The sequence below is a fragment of the Uranotaenia lowii genome, chromosome 2 (genome assembly GCF_029784155.1).
Source record: "Uranotaenia lowii strain MFRU-FL chromosome 2, ASM2978415v1, whole genome shotgun sequence".
Classification (NCBI taxonomy): domain Eukaryota; kingdom Metazoa; phylum Arthropoda; class Insecta; order Diptera; family Culicidae; genus Uranotaenia; species Uranotaenia lowii.
Window position 1 is genome coordinate 29,772,027 of NC_073692.1, and position 24,466 is coordinate 29,796,492.

Sequence of the window (24,466 nt, forward strand, 5' to 3'; positions counted from 1 at the left end):
CTTTGGCATTTGCCAACCACTTCTGGAATAATTTTGTTGAAGCGAAAAGCCCAAACCCTGGAACTGGTCGCGTGTTTTATTTTTCTTCTTCCGAAGACGACACCAAAGTCGTGGGAGGGTGTCCGAGTTATTTGCAAAAGCATTGCTTTCCTAGCTAATTGTTTTCCGGGGACAAAGCGCCCAGATGTCAGCTTTTGCTTTTAAATGGTCCAGAAGAGCAGTTTTTTCTTTTCTCCTGCTGTCGTAACTGATAAAACATAAAACTCTCAGGTCAAATCTCAAGAAGTACCGTTACATAAGAGAAGGTTGGCATCGTTTTCTCTGGCTGGGGAAAAAACTGACAAATTTTCCAACTTCATCTACCGATGGGATTTTAATCACGAAAGCTATGCTCTTTTTCCGGTGGACCTTACATATGAATATTATTCAATACCTGCAAGAAGACACAACATTCTAAATTAAAAACAGTTAATTCCAGCATCCATTAGTTCTCATCATTTAAAAATATCACTCTTATGGAGGTGTAGAATATTGAAAATGACCCATGGGGAACTAGCGGAAAAGTTCTTTCGAAGTTTTTCGAAGAATTTTTACCAATTTTTGAACATTAATACAATCTTGACAATTTTGACAATTTTGACAATTTTGACAATTTTGACAATTTTGACAATTTTGACAATTTTGACAATTTTGACAATTTTGACAATTTTGACAATTTTGACAATTTTGACAATTTTGACAATTTTGGCAATTTTGACAATTTTGACAATTTTGACAATTTTGACAATTTTGACAATTTTGACAATTTTGACAATTTTGACAATTTTGACAATTTTGACAATTTTGACAATTTTGACAATTTTGACAATTTTGACAATTTTGACAATTTTGACAATTTTGACAATTTTGACAATTTTGATAATTTTGACAATTTTGACAATTTTGACAATTTTGACAGTTTTGATAATTTTGATAATTTTGACAATTTTGACAATTTTGACAGTTTTGACAATTTTGACAATTTTCACAATTTTGACCATTTTGACAATTTTGACAATTTTGACAATTTTGACAATTTTGACAATTTTGACAATTTTGACAATTTTGACAATTTTGACAATTTTGACAATTTTGACAATTTTGACAATTTTGGCAATTTTGACAATTTTGACAATTTTGACAATTTTGACAATTTTGACAATTTTGACAATTTTGACAATTTTGACAATTTTGACAATTTTGACAATTTTAATAATTTTGATAATTTTGTTAAAATTGGCCTTAACATCAGCTTCTATCAAAAAGCAATTAAATTTGTGTTATCAACCAATTCAATGTTAAATTTTCATCAGATACTTAAGAAAATTCGAGAAATTTACATAAAGCTTTACACTTCAAGTTTAAAAAAACAAACTTCTATCATGTAGTGTGAACTCGTGAAAGTGAATTTGCCTTGATTAACCGATGGCCAAAGCGCGTTCAAATAAGTAGTAGCTAGCAACTACTTCGAGGAATAGAAACAAACACAAAAAACCGTGATAAGGTTAAATGATTCCAACGCACATTTTCCGTTCCGGGGCGGCGTCTTCGTCTTCGTCGAATGGCTGGCGTTGCTTCGGGGTGGAAGCGCTCCATTACCTTACTCATAAGACTTAATGCGCAATCGCTACATAACTAGATTAAACTTTAAGGCCAAGACGTGCATAATCTAACTCAATTTTTTTTACGAGCATATCGCGAGCGTCGAATCCGTCGAAACACAGTCAGTCAGTCGTGAGTGAGAAGAAGCAAACAAAAAAATCGGATTCAATAGACTTCTACAAAAACGAGCATCGGACATGATGTGATGGTACCTTTACCTACCTGTTAGGGGAACTGGGGGTATAATGCCCAGTGTGGGCAAAACGCCCCACTGCGATATCTAGCTAGATATACATTTATTTTAAGAATTCGGTACGATATTCCCTTCTTATTAACAGTAGAAACCTTTGGTACAAAAAATTAGCATCAAATATGCGATAAATCCCTGCGAAAATCCAAAAATACTTTTGAAACCATATTCCTTGCAATTTGTGCCTTGACTTTTGTAAGGAATTACGGCATCTGTCGCCAAAAAAAATTATGTGACATCTGTTACAATGATGAACATTGGTCTTGAAAATCATCACAAAACGAAAAATGTTCTTATTCAATTATTTTTTATGTTATTTAGAACGATTTTCAATAAACATGTCTAGGTGGGGCAAAACGCGCCATGTCCGTTTATCTTTAAGCATGTTTCGTATTTGTTTAAATTTATATGCAGTTTTATCACAAGAATTTTAAAGATATTTATAAGTTGTATTGGAAAACATAACTTGAATATAAACGAATATATTAAAAATTCCTAAATTAAATATAGATTTAATTAACTATTCTCAAGAATTTCAGTATATCTGGCAGCACTGCGCGTAGCAATACATTTTTCCATCTGTGAAGTAGAATAGAAGTTTTTTTACCTGGCAAACACTTTCGGAGGCACTTGGATCAATAAACACTTATTAAACGTCAAACGGCGCGATTGGGTACACACATATGCGCATTATGCCCCTACTGAATCTGAAATCCAGTTTTCTACCTACTTTTCAAACTTCATTGAATTTGTGGCATTTTTTGAACTTCCAGTTATTCTAATTATCAGATTTAGACAAAAAATAAACCAAACTTCCAAATACAATCGAAAATTAAAGTTAATCTTTTCAAATGTATTCTAAAACAAGGCTTTCTTCTTAACGTGGGCATTATGCCCCCTCTTCCCCTACAATCCCCGTGCATACAAGAAATGTAAGAGGAGCAAAAAAAAATCTATATACATGATAATTGGGTGTGAATGAGCCTTAAATTGTGTGAAGACAAAAAAAGGCCGCACACACACTCTCCCTCTCATCGAGGAGGTAGGTATCGAATAACACCCGGCATCATCAAACGAGCGAACCTTTTGGACGATTTGCGCTGCTTTAGAAAGGCATTAACGATAATGTTTTTTGTTATTGTTTTATTCAAATTGGATGGAGAGAGAAAAAACGTATCACGGTTGCGTAACTCGAATGTTACATAAAACGATACTTCCTTGGCAGGCATTGAACTCTGCCTGTTCCACCTGTCCCTTAGTTTTTTTTTCTTAAGAACTTTCGATTGCCATCATAGGTGCCTAGGGATTTCTTTTTGTGTGCAATTTAAAGTGACTGCACTTATTTTTTTATGACAATAACTTTTTAAATTGATTGGAGGAGAACAAGTCAAATGTGAAAAACCAATTACTCAAATCCACTTTTATACAATCGCAGATGGAATGTCCTGTCCAAGTGGGTGTTCACCGTGAAGGACGATGGTCGCGAAAGGATGTTCCCAAAGACCAGTATTGGACTACTGGGAAACGTATGCACCGGTTGCCAAGATGGAGAGTGTCCGAACCGTCTGTACGGCTTGAAGCAAGCGGGTCGTGCTTGGAACCATTCGACGACAAGATTAGAAAACTTGGTTTCTATCCGTAGAAGAGCGACTGCTGCGTTTACCGATCCTGTAAGCGAGGACTTACCCTCATCCTGTACGTGGATGACATCCTCATTGCCGGAAAAGACGTTTCAGAGGTTATCTGGATCAAGAACGAGCTTGGAAGGATATTCCATATAAAGGATCTTCTGGAAGTCAAGACTTTCTTGGGGATGACCATAAAGCGAGACTTTCCGAATAGCGTCATCAAGATTTCGCAATCAGGATACGTCGAGAAGGTTCTTGGCTGATTCGGTATGGCTGATTGTAAACCCGTAAGCACACCGTTTGACACAAACGTTCGCTGGACGAAGCTGAACTGGTGAGGTTATCACCGAACAACCGTTCAAAGAATTGATCGGTTGTCTACAATATCTGGTGTCATCTTTGAGGCCAGATATCTGTGCTGCAGTTAGCGCACTAAGCAAATACCAGGCCAGCCCGGCGGATAGGCACTGGCAAGGCCTGAAGCGTATTCTGCGATACCTTCGAGGTACGACCGATACGGCGTCGGTATTCCGCAGAAACGCGAAATCGGAACCACTCATCGGATATGCTGATGCAGATTTTGCCAACGACTCCGATGGTCGAAGATCTGTATCAGGTTACGCTCACATGATCTTCGGGAATCTAGTTCCGTGGTGAACGTCAGCAGACGGTCAGTCTGTCGTGGACTGAAGCTAATATAGGAGCCCTTTGCCATGCAGTCGAAGAAGGTTTGTGGTTAACAAATTTCCTGGGTGAATTGTGTGTGGTTAGCACTCCTTTCACGTTAATGGAGGACAGCATCCCTTGCATCCAGTATCTGGAAGAGGTGCGAACCTATCAGCGGATGAAGTATTTGTACGTTAAGTATGCTTTTATCAGAGACATCATAAGAAGCGGTCAGCTATCTTTGCGACACGTCTCCACTGAGGATCAGCCAGCTGATGCGTTCACGAAGGCGTTACCAAGGACGAGGCACGCGAAGCTGTTCAGCATTCTCAATCTGCGACTTGAGGGGAGGTTTTGATACTTAAGGTTTCGGCGGATCGATAGCTGCTCCCACATTGCTGCCGATTGCAGCAGAACCAAAACATTGTTTGTTTTGGTTCCTCTTGATATGTTCAATTCGCAATCGAGAACGATAGATCAATGATTGCTGATGACAGGTGATGATGATAAACGCGGTATAAATGTTTACACCATCACACGGTTAGGCGAGACTACTCAAATTGGGTTCGTGGTAGCACAACAGTGTTGCCAGATATTCTGGGTAAGAGTATCAAAGTACTCATTGAGAAATGAGTACTTTCCCGATTAGGGAATATGATAAGTGGAGAGTGCGACAATAGTAATCACTAATGAATTGTGTAGTTATGTAATGAATAGACTGTCGAAACATGAATAGAGATAACTCTATACCACCACTGAAACCTGCGTTTTCAATAAGAAGTTTCGAAACGTAGAAAAAAAAAGTGGCCCATTATACCCCACTCTCAAATACTTTTCCTATTTTTCCAAATTTCATATTCGGATCATAAATCAAAAACTGTTTTACCTATTGAGATTTGTTTAAATTTGATTTTCGGATTCAGCGCCCGATTGTACATACATAAAAAATATAGGTCGGTGAATAAAGTTCACGATGTTTTTTTTTAATTTTGTAAACTAGTGTATTCAATCCAAGCTAATACAAAACGAAAGCAACAAACTGATGTTCCATTCTTGACGATCCACTTTCAAACGAAAGCTGGAAATGAAAAGTCATAATTATGGACGATTGACATAATCATAGATTGTGCTTCTCTATAAGTCGTCGTCGTCGATCGTGTAGATACCACCAGAGAAGATTTTTATTAGCACATCACGAAGCATCGATTGATTTCCGCGATTTCAAGTTCACGATTGCAAAAAATAACCGCCCTGAGGAATTAAAAAATATGGTTCGATTTTGAGTAGCATATACCTTCTACTTACTACTACAGTTCCTTGATAGCAACTCACATTGGCCCACAGCGCATGATGAGCCGAAAATAAGCACACAACACAGCGTGAGAAATTGCCCAGGAGATAATGATAGTAACTAAGGCGGAGAAAAACCATCAACCTTTTTGATGGTGGCGCTATCAGGAAACTAATTATTTTCGGATAGCAAAATTCCAACCATCAATCATAAGGTACCGGAAATTTGGCGGAATTTGATTCGTTTTTTGCATGGATTGATGGGTTTTTTTCGCAACTGGGGTCGATTCGAGTGAAAAATTGAAAATGTAGCCCCAAATTGAACTGGTTCAAAAGTTCCCTTTCGAAATGTTGAATGAACAAAAATAGTCCAAATTATTTTTTAAATGTTGTTTACTTTTCATTTTGAAGGTTATATAAAAAGTTATTTCAACATCCGGCGTTTCGAAGTTTTATAATATATTTTTAAGGAAACTGTAAACTAAATGTAAAATAAATCAGTATCAATGAGAACTACCACTATCTACATTTTATAATTTCACAATTTCATAATTTTGAACCTATCTGATGTATGTAGGTAATCGACGAGGAAATGTCTTTACTTTTTTTTGAACCCCGGCTATCGTACAATTTCCGTCTGTCGCTTCATTTTTCATTTGATAGCTGTCAGCAAAGACGAAAGTATCAATCTTTCGCGAATGAGCCCGTTGGATAAAAAATAATGGAACAACTCAATCAGCTTTGAAATAAACCTCAAGACGAGTCGCCCATTTTTGTCCGGAAGGCGTCGCAATTTCCTCACTGCGTCGGATCCAATCCGTTTGTCTGTGATTGATTATTAGCAGAGCTGATCGTTTGATCCCATTCTTGGTTGGATGGCAAAAAGTAGGTAGAAAGACAAAACACGAATTAACTTTCTCACGGTAGACAGTAAATAGATTGCAGGGGAACACCGGTAGAATGAGAATGACCAAAAACAACCGAAAGCTAACGGCGAAAATGGCCATTCTCTGATTGACACTTCCGCACATCAGCAGAGCACCAGAAATTGGCCATCATTCTCGGGCTCATCAGCAGCCATCGAGATAGTTGGTAGGAACGTTAGCTGTAATGGTCCACCCTAACGAGACACGATACAATTGAGACAGGCGATCCGTTGTTTTAATTTCAACATGGTGATTTGGAAAATTTTCTACAATTTGCACCAACAAAAACTTGAGAAAAATTGTGAAGAAATTCATCAAAATTAGCTTATTATTCGTCCTATGATCAGCACAAAGAAAAAAAAGCAAGTAATTGCAAAGGTCAGCAGCATCCACTGCATAAAATCATCAATTTCTCTTGCGCCAGTCAGTGGCGCAGAGAAAGTATGAAAAATGTCTGTTTAGATTTTTCCGGAGGGAGGCTAACTAATCAATCGCGCTCGGTCTGATTGAATCGATCGATTACAAATTTCAACGGTTTCGTCATGGGATTCGAACGAAAAAGCTAAACCCAAAGGGAAGTTGCAGTTGTGTCACAACAACCTGTTTCATCGGCATCGACATCGCATCGTTCCAGATGTGGGCGGAAGGAAAAGGCTTAAGATGGGAAGCACAACCCAGCCGTATCGAGAAGTTGGGTGTGTTCATTACCCGGCACTGATCGGTGGTTATTGCTGATAAATTATGCTCATATTTTTTCTGTATCGTAGCTTGGAGGGTGAGCGCGCGTATAAGATTGTTGATTAGTCGTGAAAGGGTGGCGAACGAGTCGAGTTTACTGCAAAAGATAAGTACGCTCGATAGTCGTCGATTAGGACTGGTTTTCTCCCGATAATACTGTTACAATGAATAGCTAGCTTTCTGGGAAAGCTTTACCTTGCCTTTAATTCTGACTAGTTATCGTTGGGTTATGATGAGTGCTTGATATAATAATCAGTTAGTGGCAGGTTCTCTTCGTGGATCAGAAGTGCCATTAGGGCTAAAGACCAAGATTTCTGCTAACGAAATTAGCCGAATAACAGTTGCTAATCAATTTGTTTTTTTTTACGGAGTCTTTATAAAACAGCTTTAAGAATGAAGAATCCCGTTTTTTGAGATATTTCAAAGCAAAAGTAACAAGCAACATATAAAACCAAAAATCTTTGAAAATTTCAAACTAGATCTCATGACCCTGAAAAATTGTTGAAGAATTGCACAAAAGGGTATAAGAAAATGAAGTTTTCTAGGAAACAGATTCAATAAAATTATTTATAAAATCTTGGTTGGATTTTTTCCTAAAAATTGAAAAACTTGTCAAACTTGTAAAAATTGTCAAAATGGTCAAAATTGTCAAAATTGTCAAAATAATCGAAATTGTCAAAATGGTTAAATTTGTTAAATTTGTTAAATTTGTCAAATTTGTCAAAATTGTCAAAATGGTCAAAATTGTCAAAATTGTCAAAATTGTCAAAATTGTCAAAATTGTCAAAACTGTCAAAATTGTCAAAATTGTCAAAATTGTCAAAATTGTCAAAATTGTCAAAATTGTCAAAATTGTCAAAATTGTCAAAATTGTCAAAATTGTCAAAATTGTCAAAATTGTCAAAATTGTCAAAATTGTCAAAATTGTCAAAATTGTCAAAATTGTCAAAATTGTCAAAATTGTCAAAATTGTCAAAATTGTCAAAATTGTCAAAATTGTCAAAATTGTCAAAATTGTCAAAATTGTCAAAATTGTCAAAATTGTCAAAATTGTCAAAATTGTCAAAATTGTCAAAATTGTCAAAATTGTCAAAATTGTCAAAATTGTCAAAATTGTCAAAATTGTCAAAATTGTCAAAATTGTCAAAATTGTCAAAATTGTCAAAATTGTCAAAATTGTCAAAATTATCAAAATTGTCAAAATTGTCAAAATTGTCAAAATTGTTAAAATTGTCAAAATTGTCAAAATTGTCAAAATTGTCAAAATTGTCAAAATTGTCAAAATTGTCAAAATTGTCAAAATTGTCAAAATTGTCAAAATTGTCAAAATTGTCAAAATTGTCAAAATTGTCAAAATTGTCAAAATTGTCAAAATTGTCAAAATTGTCAAAATTGTCAAAATTGTCAAAATTGTCAAAATTGTCAAAATTGTCAAAATTGTCAAAATTGTCAAAATTGTCAAAATTGTCAAAATTGTCAAAATTGTCAAAATTGTCAAAATTGTCAAAATTGTCAAAATTGTCAAAATTGTCAAAATTGTCAAAATTGTCAAAATTGTCAAAATTGCCAAAATTGTCAAAATTGTCAAAATTGTCAAAATTGTCAAAATTGTCAAAATTGTCAAAATTGTCAAAATTGTCAAAATTGTCAAAATTGTCAAAATTGTCAAAATTGTCAAAATTTTCAAAATTGTCAAAATTGTCAAAATTGTCAAAATTGTCAAAATTGTCAAAATTGTCAAAATTGTCAAAATTGTTAAAATTGTCAAAATTGTCAAAATTGTCAAAATTGTAAAAATTGTCAAAATTGTCAAAATTGTCAAAATTGTCAAAATTGTCAAAATTGTTAAAATTGTTAAAATTGTCAAAACTGTCAAAATTATCAAAATTGTCAAAATTGTAAAAATTGTCAAAATTGTCAAAATTGTCAAAAATACCAAAAATACCAAAAATAAACAAAATGCCAAAAATGACAATAAACACAAAAATGACAAAAATGTCAAAAATGACAAAAATGACAAAAATGACAAAAATGACAAAAATGACAAAAATGACAAAAATGACAAAAATGACAAAAATGACAAAAATGACAAAAATGACAAAAATGACAAAAATGACAAAAATGACAAAAATGACAAAAATGACAAAAATGACAAAAATGACAAAAATGACAAAAATGACAAAAATGACAAAAATGACAAAAATGACAAAAATGACAAAAATGACAAAAATGACAAAAATGACAAAAATGACAAAAATGACAAAAATGACAAAAATGACAAAAATGACAAAAATGACAAAAATGACAAAAATGACAAAAATGACAAAAATGACAAAAATGACAAAAATGACAAAAATGACAAAAATGACAAAAATGACAAAAATGACAAAAATGACAAAAATGACAAAAATGACAAAAATGACAAAAATGACAAAAATGACAAAAATGACAAAAATGACAAAAATGACAAAAATGACAAAAATGACAAAAATGACAAAAATGACAAAAATGACAAAAATGACAAAAATGACAAAAATGACAAAAATGACAAAAATGACAAAAATGACAAAAATGACAAAAATGACAAAAATGACAAAAATGACAAAAATGACAAAAATGACAAAAATGACAAAAATGACAAAAATGACAAAAATGACAAAAATGACAAAAATGACAAAAATGACAAAAATGACAAAAATGACAAAAATGACAAAAATGACAAAAATGACAAAAATGACAAAAATGACAAAAATGACAAAAATGACAAAAATGACAAAAATGACAAAAATGACAAAAATGACAAAAATGACAAAAATGACAAAAATGACAAAAATGACAAAAATGACAAAAATGACAAAAATGACAAAAATGACAAAAATGACAAAAATGACAAAAATGACAAAAATGACAAAAATGACAAAAATGACAAAAATGACAAAAATGACAAAAATTACAAAAATGACAAAAATGACAAAAATGACAAAAATGACAAAAATGACATAAATGACAAAAATGACAAAAATGACAAAAATGACAAAAATGACAAAAATGACAAAAATGACAAAAATGACAAAAATGACAAAAATGACAAAAATGACAAAAATGACAAAAATGACAAAAATGACAAAAATGACAAAAATGACAAAAATGACAAAAATGACAAAAATGACAAAAATGACAAAAATGACAAAAATGACAAAAATGACAAAAATGACAAAAATGACAAAAATGACAAAAATGACAAAAATGACAAAAATGACAAAAATGACAAAAATGACAAAAATGACAAAAATGACAAAAATGACAAAAATGACAAAAATGACAAAAATGACAAAAATGACAAAAATGACAAAAATGACAAAAATGACAAAAATGACAAAAATGACAAAAATGACAAAAATGACAAAAATGACAAAAATGACAAAAATGACAAAAATGACAAAAATGACAAAAATGACAAAAATGACAAAAATGACAAAAATGACAAAAATGACAAAAATGACAAAAATGACAAAAATGACAAAAATGACAAAAATGACAAAAATGACAAAAATGACAAAAATGACAAAAATGACAAAAATGACAAAAATGACAAAATTGACAAAAATGACAAAAATGACAAAAATGACAAAAATGACAAAAATGACAAAAATGACAAAAATGACAAAAATGACAAAAATGACAAAAATGACAAAAATGACAAAAATGACAAAAATGACAAAAATGACAAAAATTACAAAAATTACAAAAATAACCAAATGCACAAATGTCAAAATGATCAAAATGATCAAAATGACAAAAATGATCAAAATGATCAAAATGATCAAAATGATCAAAATGATCAAAATGATCAAAATGATCAAAATGATCAAAATGATCAAAATGATCAAAATGATCAAAATGACCAAAATGATCAAAATGATCAAAATGATCATAATGATCAAAATGATCAAAATGATCAAAATGATCAAAATGATCAAAATGATCAAAATGATCAAAATGATCAAAATGATCAAAATGATCAAAATGATCAAAATAATCAAAATTATCAAAATGATCAAAATGATCAAAATGATCAAAATGATCAAAATAATCAAAATTATCAAAATGATCAAAATGATCAAAATGATCAAAATGATCAAAATGATCAAAATGATCAAAATAATCAAAATTATCAAAATGATCAAAATGATCAAAATGATCAAAATGATCAAAATGATCAAAATGATAAAAATGATCAAAATAATCAAAATAATCAAAATTATCAAAATTCTCAAAATAATTTAAATGATCAAAATGACAAAAAATTACAAAATCAACAAATATTAAAATAAAGGCATAAATTTCAATATTGACAAAACTGACAAAAATGTATTGGAATAAACAGATTGAATCTTTCGAAAGTTGCTGTAAACTTGAGAAAAAAAAGTTTCTAGCTACACAAATTCATCATAAATTTCAGTTTATAGACCGTGAATTTCTCCGCCCAACATAAATCAAATCGCCACCCCTCGTCGTAAACAACTAGAAAACAACAAATCGAATGAATGGCAATTACAACCAATAGCACACCTCAATAATAGCTAAAAGCAAGCCCCCAGTCATCATCACTAGTAGTAGTTGACTGACAGGAGTTAATGATTGTTCGTTGTTAGGCTTTGGTGTTTAATTATTTTTCCGACACATTTTTCAAATCGACCCAATCAATGGTATTTTTTTATTAATCGAAAGACCTCACACAGTCGGTTAAAGACGGTTATTCTGGATCATTTCACTTCCTTCCAATGACAATCAAATTTGTCAAATGCGGTTTGGGTCATTGTTTGTGAAGAAAAGTTTTTAAATATTTGGATTAATGTTCGATTGGTTTTGAAAAACCTTTCATTCGAAAGATAGATTAAAATACAAAAAATTGAGATTGATAACTTTAACTTCAAAATCTTACTTTTCAAATTTCAAAACCAAACTTCGTTACAAACCAGACTAATTTATTTCGTAACTCCTTCGTAATAGTCTCGTAAAAATTAAGCCTCAGGTCGCGGTCATCGGTCAAATTTTACATCTGCCAACCGGGGGATAAATTTCAATGTTGCAATCTTTTGGCAGATTGAGAGCTGCTCAACAAACTATCACCAATATTAAGCGGCGCAAGGCGAGCTATTAATTTAAACACATTATTTGCTCGAGCGATTTTTGGCGTATGCCCGCGAGATGGCTGGACAGTGAAATTTTTTTGCAAACTTTCGGACAAACTTTTTGTCAATTAAGGTACTGTTTTATTAAACAGAACTTTCTTTTTTTCTGGACTTCTATCTTAAAAGATTTTCTTTTTGAATGAAATTCTTTCTACGGGTCGCATATTTCAGTTTTTTTCTGACTGCCAATTTTATACTTTTTAACCCACAGTACCAAATCCGTACAATGGCGTTATGCGAGGGGTGGTTGTGAGGTTACATTTTGTTTAACGTTTCGAACTTTGGGCTCCGAAATTACTTTCTTTTGGTCGTTGATCCTTTGTTTCTACACACAGATCGCAACGCAACGCTGCAGATAGATACACATATAATTTTTAACTATCACCCACTCGAGCTGGAGGCCTCTCACCTGTTCGTTCCATCAATTATTCAACCACCTCCCCCAATTTCATCGGCAGTGTGTGTTGTCCACGAAAGTCAACGAGTCAAAAAAAACAGAAACAATGAACTACCAAATTTCCCGATGATGATACTCTATAGGTTTCACTAACTTACTTACTTTCGTCGTTCAACTAACTGTGAAGCTAAGGCAAAAACAGAGAAAAACGACAAAAAAAAAGTTTCAGCTTTCATGCCTTCGGAAAGACTCTGGGTTGCTTTCGTTTCGAATACAAAGTGCTAACAGTCTTTAAGACTTATCGGTTGAAGGCTCGCTGGAGCGCTCAAGCGATTGAACGTTCAAGGGACTAAGACACGATTGTATGACAAGGTGATTAGGAAAATAAATTTCCCAAAACATTGAAATCGTTCGTAGGCAAGCTTTGCATCTGGGTTTCCGAAAGATTTTGGAATACACTAACTAGAACTCGAAAAAAAAAACAGACCAGAATTATCTGTTGTTCTGGAAAATGTTGTGTAAAGCTTTAGCAATATATTCTCATTTTTGCCATTTTTACCATTGTCAACATTTAGGTTATTTTTGTTGAAAATTGTCGTTTTCGTAGGTCAAATAATTTTTATAATAATTTTTATCATTTGTGTTTTATATGAACATGAAAATTATGACATGTATTGGTCCACATGTAGGTATTAGATTTTTTTGTATTGACATACCAGTCAAAACCTCAAATCTTGTTGGGGCTTGTGATATAGCTTAGTTGGCAAGTCAGTCGCCTCCTGAGCCGATATCCGTGAGTTCGTTCCCAAGAGTAAACATCGAACACAGTTATACCGGACAAGTTTTTCAATAACTGTCCGCCAACCGCCTCGTTGATATGTATAAAGTCGCGAATGCCATAAAGATGTTAAGACGACTTTGTCCGAAACAAATAGTAAAAAAAATAATAAAATAAAATAAAATCAAAACTTGTTCTTATGCTAACTAAGGCAGAATATTTTGATTCAAGATGCAATTCCAAATAAACAATTAACTTCAAATTATTAAAATTATCAACTTTTGAAAATTTTGAGTCTTTTATATCAAAAACATTAGTAAATTACTACGGAACGAAGGCATCCAAAATTTGAAGTTTTGAAAATCTAACCAATATACATTTAATAAAACAAATTTTAAAAAAAATTACTACAGTGCCTTTTTTTTATTTAACAATAAAAAAAAGGTTTGATCTTTAATATTGTTGCCAAAATCTGCAAATATGCCTACAATTAAAATCAATATTTACATTGGAGAGTTCATTAATCAAAAGTATCAACAAAGGGAATCTTTCGATTGCTTTGATTCAGTAAGATTATTCAGCCAAATAGGGTCACAATATTAATCGACAACAAATTTTTATTTGGACTATTTTGTGATTTCGTGATTCAAATAAGGAGAGTAGGCGTTGCTTGGATGAAAGTGTCAGACGCATTTATTCGGTGCAGAGAAATTTTCTCTTGTTTTTCAAAATTTCGATAAGTATATTTATAGTTTTAAACGAAAATAAGTGTGAGACTTATGTGGACAGTGTTGTGGAACTTTCGAAATTGTTTGGCGTTTTCCATGGTGGAATAGTTCGGAAACTGTCCTATTGAACACCAATTCTCTTTCCGGAATATCTTCATTGGCAAAAGTAAGGAGATAGCAGAAAACATAAGCTAAGTATTTCTATGTTTAATTTTTTTAATCATATTTTAAAATTTGAGATCAAAATATATTTTGCGAAAAACGACGTTGTAAATTGAATACGTTAGCTTTCTGTTGTGAGACCTCGATTTTATTTTCGTAAGTTCTAGTTTTTCCTAAGTGCACCAAAATTTGAGATCAGAACAAAGTTCCCTATTAGCTCTGAGTTTTTGTTGATGTATATAACTAATTGATCTTACTTCTGATCTAACTTAAGGCGAAATTCAATCCTTATGCCCTGCATGATCATTTAAATCGAGAAAAATCATTAAATAATTAACTGATACGATTCAAAATAAATCAGAATCAAAGTTATAAATCAATGTTATTTTTGGTAAGTTATAAATAAATTATTCAAATTTATGATCATTATTCTAAACTAGAAATATCATGTCAATATTTCCAAAACACCAGAAAACGAATGTGAATTCAAATTTCGATCGAAACCAAAATTTAAAGCTCCGGACATAAAAATCAGTGCACAGTAATAACATACATAGAATATAACACTCGATTTAAAAAAAATGCAATCCGATTTTTTGAATAAATTTCTGATCAGGTCAGAAAATAACCATGCTTGAAAATTGTTTAAGCAAAAAGATAATAATTGTTCTTTATTAATCATATTAATTTACATTTCTTTTCTTCATTCTGTAATATCTAAAATTTGAAAAAAAAACCATTTGAAATGTGGATTTTCGATAATGATAAAATCCATTTTGAACTTAAGAGAATTTATTCAAAATACATGAATGATGATTAGATTTAATTTGAAAAAAAATTAACATTGAATTTTTTTTTACAAGTGTGCCAGTGATTAAACTCAGAGATAAAATTCTTTTTCCAATTCAAATTTTATCAGTTATTAAAATAAGTGGATTAAAAAAGTTCATTTTTGATTCAAGTTCACAATTATAACTTTATGAACTTGAAATACAACATGTTTAATTCATCATCATCGAAAAAGTACGGATTGGGAAATGAATGAACAAACTTGAAGCTGATGTTAATAAAAATTCCAAGTTTTTGTGTAAATATTGAAAACACAACTTGTAGCAACAGTAGCAACTTTAAAGCTTCATTTGAAAGCGCAATGTTAACTTAAATAGTATTTGCTATTTAAATTGACATTACTCATTAAAATGAAGCTTTAAAGTTGCAACTTCTAATTATTTTCATACTATTCATAGATTAATTTAAAAATTAAAAAAAAGATTAAAAAATAAGATGAGTAGAAATAATACAAAGGTGAAACGTTTAAAAAAATTTAAGCCTATTAAAAGATTGAAATTTTAAGTCATGTTTTTGTTCGTCGTCAGTTGAACTATTAGGTCCTGGAGAGGAAAAATGCAATAATCAAACATTTTCTTGTTAAAAAATTTTCAAAACACAAAAATTCAGACTTAAAAATAATACAAGCTCATTAAAAAAGTTTTTGAAAAAATATACTATACTATTTGGTACATTTATTTGAAAATAAGAATAGAATTTTACTTTATCGGTTTTATCGGTGAAATTTATGATCTTTAGTAATATTTAAAGATTATGAAATTGAAAATTGGATCCATGAGGGCAGGGGCGGATTTAGCCATCGGGGGGCCCGGGGAAATTTTTCTCGCCCCTATAATTCGATTTTTTTTTCAAATGCTACCCAGAAAATACAAAAGCATTTAAACGTGTTAAAAAACTGGAGATGAGCTCAGTATACTATCTTCAAATAGCCATGCTGTCTGCGTAGAAAATAGTTTCTTGAACCTTGAAATAAAAATTGTTAATCAATCACGCGCAAAGAGGAAGAGTTTAGAAAGTTCTTAGAAATGAAAACTCTTATTTAAGCTACAAAATGCTAAATATAATTCTTATTTTTTTAAAACCCTTATCATAAACAAAAATTCTCTAATTTAAAAAAAAAAGCCAGATAGATATTTTAAATGATTTTCATATAATCATTGATCGTTTGGTTTGTGCTAATTCGAGAAATATTTACCTAGTGACAATTAGGAAGTATCTTGAAGATTTGAAACATAGAAAGCAAAATTTTAAAAAAATAAACAAAATAACTAAATCCATATTCCATAGAGATATAGATATAAGAGTTTAAGAATTCAAAACTTAAATTCCGTTATATTCAGAACCGAAATTAAGTGACCCAAATCTAAATCATAATTTCAAATCAAGTTTTAAGAAACAAAATATGATTAAATAAAAAGAAAAGAGATACAAAGTTACAATCAGAGCAAAAGCAGAATTTGCACCAAATGTGATTTTCAATTTTATGTCTTTGAAACACAAAAAAAATCTTTTGATGAGATGTTTTTGAATGTGATTCTCATCAGATAATTTTTTTTTATCAAATTGTTATTCTAAATTCTCTAAATTCTAAATTCTCAAAGCCAAAGGGGTAATAGTGCAAAAATGATCGGTTGAAAATAAATTGAGAATAAAGATTAAATGTTTAAAACACAGAATCAGTTATTATTAAAAAAAAATCAGATTCGGAATTCAAATGAGTTTAGAACTCTAAACTAAGGTTGCCAGATTGCTCGGTTTTATCCGGGTTTGCCCGGATATTTAATACAAAATTTGACAAAAGTCCGGTCCGGGCCGATTGTCCGGATTTCATTGAAAAAAAACCCGGATTTTGCCCGGATTTATTCATATTATTTGCCAAAACAAAGAGAGAAAATCTTATTGTGTTGTGTTGTTCCCAAACGGAATTTTTTGAGCAAGTTTTATAAAATTAATAATGAAAAGTTTTTCTTGAAAGCTTAAAATACGATTAATGAATACGATGATGAAAAAAAAAATCAAGTTTTTTTTCTCAATTTGTGTTGAGTATTTCCTGGAATTTGATCAATTTTGCCCAAATATTGTCCGGACTTTTGGTCGACATTTTGGTATCAAATGGCCGGATTTTGCCAGGTTTTTAGCTAAAATAACCTGGATTTGTTCGGCCCGGGTACGTTCTGAAAAAATTCTGGCAACCTTACTCTAAACAAAGATCCTGAATTTTCAAAATTCAGGAAAATAATGAAACTGAATGAAATAATGTAACTGAAAAAACAACACAAGAATTGAAAATCCCAATGAATTGAATCTGGAAAAAAAGATCATAGAAATATTCATATTAAGAAAATCACTCAATCGTTTTTATGATAATTTGAGAATGGTCATTTGGAAAATGATCTGCTAAATTCAGGATATTCACTTCAGTAGATGATAAAATTTTGGTTAAATCAGTTGAAAATGTTCCAGTAGAAATTTCAAGTCTAAGACAGAAATTGGTATGGAAATTCAATAGTCCTATTTGCCGCTGATAGTGTTCGTGATATTATGCTGGTTGTTCCACCAACACTTTTCAGTTTTGGGACAATTAACCTTAAAAACGACCATGTTCGTTGACCGGCTGTTCATTTTTTGTACCGAGAGTTTTTGAGGTTAATTGTCCCGTCTCATCTGTACACGCCCAGCAAGTGTGCGTATGAAATGTCAAAAACAACTCTATAAAGAAATCCTGTACTGTCGATTGGTCCAATTGCAACTACAGTTTTTTTTCTAAGATTTTACTTTCAAAAATAGGAAAGGAAAAGGGTTAACAATTTATAAAGCAATGAAATTTTCAATAATAATGATTGAAAGGTGAAAAAATATTATAATACGCGGTATTAACCCGGATACTGCCCAGGTAAAATTCTGAAATGTTTATCATAAAGCGAAATTAGCTGCTATTTAAGTGTAGAAAACCATAACTTGGAAACTTAACGTAACATTCAACGTTACATCAACAAACGTTAATTTTGTGCAAGACGTTTGAATGTAATGGAAATGAGGATATGTTTGTTTTTTTTATTTTACCTCCTCTGTACAGAATATCGTAACTGATATGTTTCGATAAAAAAATAAAAATTTGAGGTGTTTTGCCTCACATTCTTCTCAATTTTGTTTTCGAATTCGATTTTGTCCAGAAGATTTTGATATTCTCAGCTCGCAAAATGTGGGAGAGCTCCTTCACTACTTACTCTAGGGGGCCCCTTAACTTTTTAAGACAAAAACTAATCTAGATATTTTTTTACGTGGGCTATTTAGAGCTCCTTCACTACTTACTCTAGGGGGCCCCTTAACTTTTTAAGACAAAAACTAATCTAGATATTTTTTTTACGTGGGCTATTTAGTTTTTATATTTCAAGTTCCCCCCCTTTAATCCGGCCTTGCATGGGAGACAAATAGATGTATGTGATAAAAATACTTCTTATAAACTTTTTCTCGCTCATTTTCAATATCTATTCTTAAAATATAATATGAAAATCAAAAACATACTTTAATGATTTTTTTTCAATAAAAACGTCTAACAATGTTAAAGCTTATGTATAGATTTTTAAATAATAATTAAAGATTCAGCATTTTGATGACAATTCAGGAATCATATTTTGATGATGATGAATGATATAAAAAATTAAATTGTAAAGTTTTTAAAAATTTGGTAAAACAAGTATTTCTGACATTAGTGATGCAAGTTAAAAAAAAGTTTTTATTTCATTTAACAAATTTGTTGAAATCTACAAAACTGATGCAAACAATCTGATTTTTGTTTAAAAAAGTATTTAAAATTCTCTGAAAATTAAAATCTCTTATTTTATAGGAATTGGGAAAAGTAAAACATAGAAAATTTCAAAAACTGTTTTCGTAGAAGTCAAAATTACTTGCGGTAATGGTACAATTTGATATAAGCCTATCTTTGCAAATGTTTTGAAAAATTTAAAAGTAACGTAAGAAAAATGTCGAATTTTGAACTATAATTTATACCTATTTTCAAAGTTTCAGGGCACTAACATTAATCAAAATTAACTCTTAAATTCTTTGCATCTTAAGAAACTGTAAATTATGTGGCCTTATGAAATTTTGAATGAGAAGTTGAGCACTTCGAAGAACAAGAAACACAAAATAAAATTGAGGTTGAAATCGGTTTCTTGAGAAAAATTAAATATCTGCATAAAATTTGTAATGAAGTATGTGATTTTTTTTATTATTATACTGGTTAATAATAATGGACGAACTTGTTGAGCTACACTTCTTAATAAAAACCTATTTTAAAGTTGAGGTATGGTTTTTGTGTGTCAAGATTTGAGTTTCAATATGGAAAGTTTATTAAATTGCAAATCGAAATTGGCAATTAAAAATTAGTTTCAATTCGTAAACGTCATGTAGTGTTGTGCAATAAAATGTCTTAGGTATAAAGTGATAAAAGGAACAAATATCGCAGGAGGCCTTGGCTTTATTGTACACTGATAATTTTAAATTCGTGATCCAATTTTGATGATCTAATAAGATGATTCAAGAGAAACCATCTTGACTAAGAACTGACGCCAAAACCTCGAAAATTAATCCCAGGTTCAGAATTCTGCTACAGTTTTTTTTTTATTTTTTCACTTGCAGTTCTAAATATTAAATTATAAATGAGATCAAACTCGTTTCGGAAGTACTGGTTCCGTGTTCTCGTATATTTTGAATTGATATTTTTCAAAGTAGGTTTAGTTTAATGTAGAAATTTATATCTAAAAACGACTTTCTTCGATGTTTTCATTGTTTAACTTAAAGTTGCCAGATTGCCCGGTTTTATCCGGGTTTGCCCGGATATTCAACACAAAATTTGACAAAAATCCGGCCCGGCCCGGTTGCCCTAAATTTCAGTTAAAAATACCTGAATTTTGCCCGGATTTATTCACTTTATTTGCCAAAACCAACAAAAAAATAACAAATTGTATTGTAATTCTTTTTTTATTTTTGCGTCTCAAACGAAATTTTTTTAACAAGTTTTAAGAAAAATAACCATAAGAAGTTTTTTTGAAAGCGTTTAATACGGTTTAAAAACTGCTGATGAAAAAATAAAATTTTTCATATTTTTTTCCTTGATTTGTTTCGAGTAATTCCTGGATTTGGACCAAATTTGCCCGGATATTGCCCGGATATTGCCCAGATTTTTGGTCGACATTTTGGAATCAAATGCCCGGATTTTGCCAGGTTTTCAGATAAAAATAGTCCGGATTTTCCGGCCCGGGTACGTGCTGGAAAATTCTGGCAACCTTAGTTTAACTTATGTTAACAAAAAGTAACCTTTTTTTAAATAATTGTTTACATTCAATAATTTCAATTTTAACTATATTTTTAACGAATTATGTATGCAAGAGAGGGCTGAAAGCTTATTTATAATTTCTTCCCGGGATCCCTTGAATTACAAGGAAAAGGTTCATCAGATTTCTCGATTCCTGGGAACATAAAAATACTCAAGAAATGGACACTATAGGTCTAGTTTGCAAGAATCAGAGGTGAATTGCAAAATTATTGTCTCCTAATTTTGCCCTTTATACTTCCAAAATACCAAAATACCAAAATAGTTTAGACGATGATGATGAATTTGTCTACTGAAGAGAAGCGAATGCCATAGTAGCTCGAAACGTATGGACAACTGGTAATTTGTTTTGATTACACTAGTTTACAGCATTTTTGAACTTAAAAAACTGAAGGTCATTTTTAATGTGAAATTGGGCGCTGAATCCAAAAATGAAATTCAAAAAAATCTCAGTACAACCGTTTTTGAGTTATGCTTCAAATATGAAATTTCGAAAAATAAAAAAAGTTCTTGTACTTAGATTAAAATATCTCGGACGGCAAAACAGTAATTTGAAATTTCTCTTTTGCATACTGAAGGTGAATAAATTTTCTATCGATCATCTCAACACTGTTTTTGCGTATGATGAACAGAATTGTTGATATTCATGACTTTATGATTTTCAATCATAAAGTCATGAACTTTGCAACTCTTTGGTTTTTTTTAATAACTTTTTAATTCTTGAACGAAAATTGATGAAATTTTCAGTAAAACTATCTAATAACATGTGCAAACTTTTGTGACGTTTTGTCAAGTGGTTTTTGAGATAGCGTCCAATGAAGAAGTTCATCGACTTAAAATTTTGGGCTCAACGAATGTCATCTATAAAAAACTTCCTTTTTCCAAATCAAGATTTTATTGATTACTTTTTCAGTTTTCTGCAGCTACTACTCAAAACTTTGAATTTGATCGAACACAAAACTTTGAATTTGATCGAAGTTATGACAATTTCACAATGACACAAAAACAACATATTTGACTCTTAATCACTCCCCCTCTGTTTTCGAGTAATTGCACCATTCCAGTCCAACCAAAACTTACTATCAACTTTGTAGGATCTATAGAAGTGTTATTCAGGAAAAAAGGTCGCTTGTAGATGCAACCTTTTTTGTATATTTAGCCATTCATTGTCAGTGTTTTGTAACACTGACTGATTTGCAGCTTCCACAGATCATTCACCTCAAACGCTAGACATAAAATTCTTCATTTATTTTCCTTGTTCATCTCCGGAACATCCAGACGAGACTTGTCAACGAAATGTTTCCGGCTGAAAATCTGCCAGGTATCCACTGAACAGATCGTTTTGCTGTCCTCTACACAATTTTTCAAAATATCTCGCTAGCGGTTCCAATTTTTTGCGCACGAGTTGACCACCGTATTTTGTTTATTTATACGGGGGGCAGCTTTGTTACCTTCTATAAATGAAGCCAGTCCTGTTTATTAGTCAGCTAGATGAACTAGTAAAAAAAATTAGTCACTTCCCCAATCAAAATTTGTTATTTGCACTAGATAAAATCTCTAATATTCCCTACTTTCATGGAATCAATCATCTTCACTTCAAGAACATTGAAAATAATAATGAATCAGTTCACTTTTAGATCCCCTAGGACTCAAACGATTGATCATATGAACTTTATTCGAATAGTTGATGTCCAGCTGTTTTTGAGTCTCCCTTGCGACTTTCCTGTATTTTTCGCGATCCTGCCCAAAAAAAATTAGTCAAATACCTTCTGTATTAGACGATATTTCAAAAACCACTTGACAGAACGTCACAAAAATTTGCACATGCTCTTCCATAAGTCTCTTCCAAGTCCAAAAGCGCTGACATTAAGAATTCCCTTTAAAAGTTATTTTAAAACAAATCCTAAAGTCAAATTCAAAATATACAAGTCTGAAAGAGCTCTTTTTCATTTTAATAAGTTAAAAAGAAATATAAGTAGTTGTTTTTTATCATTTTTTTAGAAATTTTTGTAAAAATGCTTAAAAAATTAATAATCAAGATATGATCTAATTTTTCTTAAATTAATAAATATTTTTCCTAGTTTATTAAAAACTATTATCCGCACTCACCAGAAACATCACTCTCCTGGCCGGAAACTTCAGCAGTCAAACCGCTACAAAGGACCAGAACCAGCAGGGGCATCAGCATGCTGCCAACCGTTATCATCATCCTCGAATGCTGCCTCTGGAATTTGGCGGTACCATCTGCTGAATTTCTTTTGGACATCTTTAAACCGTTCAAGAACATCGTGCTTCGATCCGAAAAATCTTCACCTTAACGGTCAACAACACTACCTAATCTTGGAATGCTTATTTTTTTCAATTTGGCCACTTGGCAACTGTAATTTTTTTTCGGAATTTTCTCAATTCACAACTAATGGATCGACACTGCGATGGCGTCAAAACTCGAAGCCGATAGCCTCACACACGAATTATCGCTCGCTACACACGCAATTTTTCAATTTCTTCTCTCGGAATCACTGACATAGGAAAATTTCGAGAAAAAAAGCAAAGAATCCACCACTTGGCCTGCAGAGGTAATTCAACTCAATTTCACGGCCAAAAGCATTATTATCATTATAATTTTCCCCGGTATATGTGCAGTTCACCGAACGCCGGACGCTTATTGAACCAGAATGCTTCTTCTCTGCTCATAATTCATCATTGACGGTTTTTTTTTCAAATTTCTTCTTTCGACTTAGCTGTAGTTTTTCCGCTGCTCCCGGTTGTTTCGATTCGACCTAGAGAAGGAATCCCGAACAATAATACGGTAGCACTTTTATTCCGCCAGACACCCGCAATTTCGCGAAGCGGTAAATTTTCACGCAATAACCCACTTGTTCCGCCCACGTTTATGAATTTTCAAACCCGGTGACCTCAACGGGCGAGCAAACGACGAACAGGCGACAAACCCGGCTTGAAGTCTTCCTCGCGCAAGAACTTTGCTTTTCTCTGTTTCTTCACCAATAATCATGTACCGATAGCGATCTCCCTATTATTACTCAATTTTGATCGACTAGTTAGTTCCAGCACCCAGATAATCCGGACAACTTCGTGTCATGTTAAGCTAACAGATAATAGCAAAAAAAAAACATCAATGAATCCTCTGTTTAAGCTTCTATGCTCTATGCTATAGATATGCTTCTCGTTCCGTTCTGACTAAACACACTCCGACTGACTGGGTCGAACACGGATCAGAAAAGGAAAACCTCGTACTCGGAAGCCGGTTTGAAGATAACGAATCGAGAACCAAACACCAAACAGTTCCGTTCAATGCAGCGGGCAATGTTGTGTTGTTAACCGATCGAAAACCATCCGGGGACTGAGCCGGGGTACCACAGGCGTACAAATTTGGACTCCGTGGAAAGCGTTCGTGGTCGAGGCGAGTATACGTGCCTGCATAGGTCTGTGGAGGTCTTCTCCGACCTTCGCGAGTTTATGCGCGCGGGGATGCATCGCCTGGTTGGCGTATACATGTTGCTTGGTATCGGTAGGGTGGATCTATAGACTATGACTATAGTTATGAAGCTTCTGGCATTCTTTTATTTCTGGTACTAACGGTATGCTAACGGTTTTTAATATTGGTATCATTTGTGTCATCTTTTTGTGGTTTCAATATAATTTTTGTGTCATTTTATGTGATCAATGTAATATTTTTGTGAAAATTCTGTGTATTGTTTTTTTTTTCATTTTCGTGTCGTTTATGTGTCATTTTAGTAATTTCTGTGTGTTATTTATTATTATTTTGATAGTTTTACGTCTTACGACATAATTTAATGCACATAATTCCTAAAATTAACTTGGTTCATGGCAACCGTTCTTCAATTTCTAGGACATCCCACAT

At 32.2% G+C, this 24,466-nt stretch overlaps 1 protein-coding gene across 1 annotated transcript in view; it reads right to left on the bottom strand.

Annotated features, from left to right (window-relative positions):
* LOC129744976 (uncharacterized) overlaps window positions 1-23,948 on the bottom strand; it is a 153,469-nt gene extending 129,521 nt beyond the window's left edge. Inside the window, exon 1 of the mRNA XM_055737801.1 lies at window positions 22,693-23,948. Coding sequence (XP_055593776.1) covers window positions 22,693-22,870 — 178 coding nt within the window. The 5' untranslated portion in view covers window positions 22,871-23,948. The remainder of the gene's footprint in view (window positions 1-22,692) is intronic.
* Window positions 23,949-24,466: the final 518 nt, after the last annotated feature.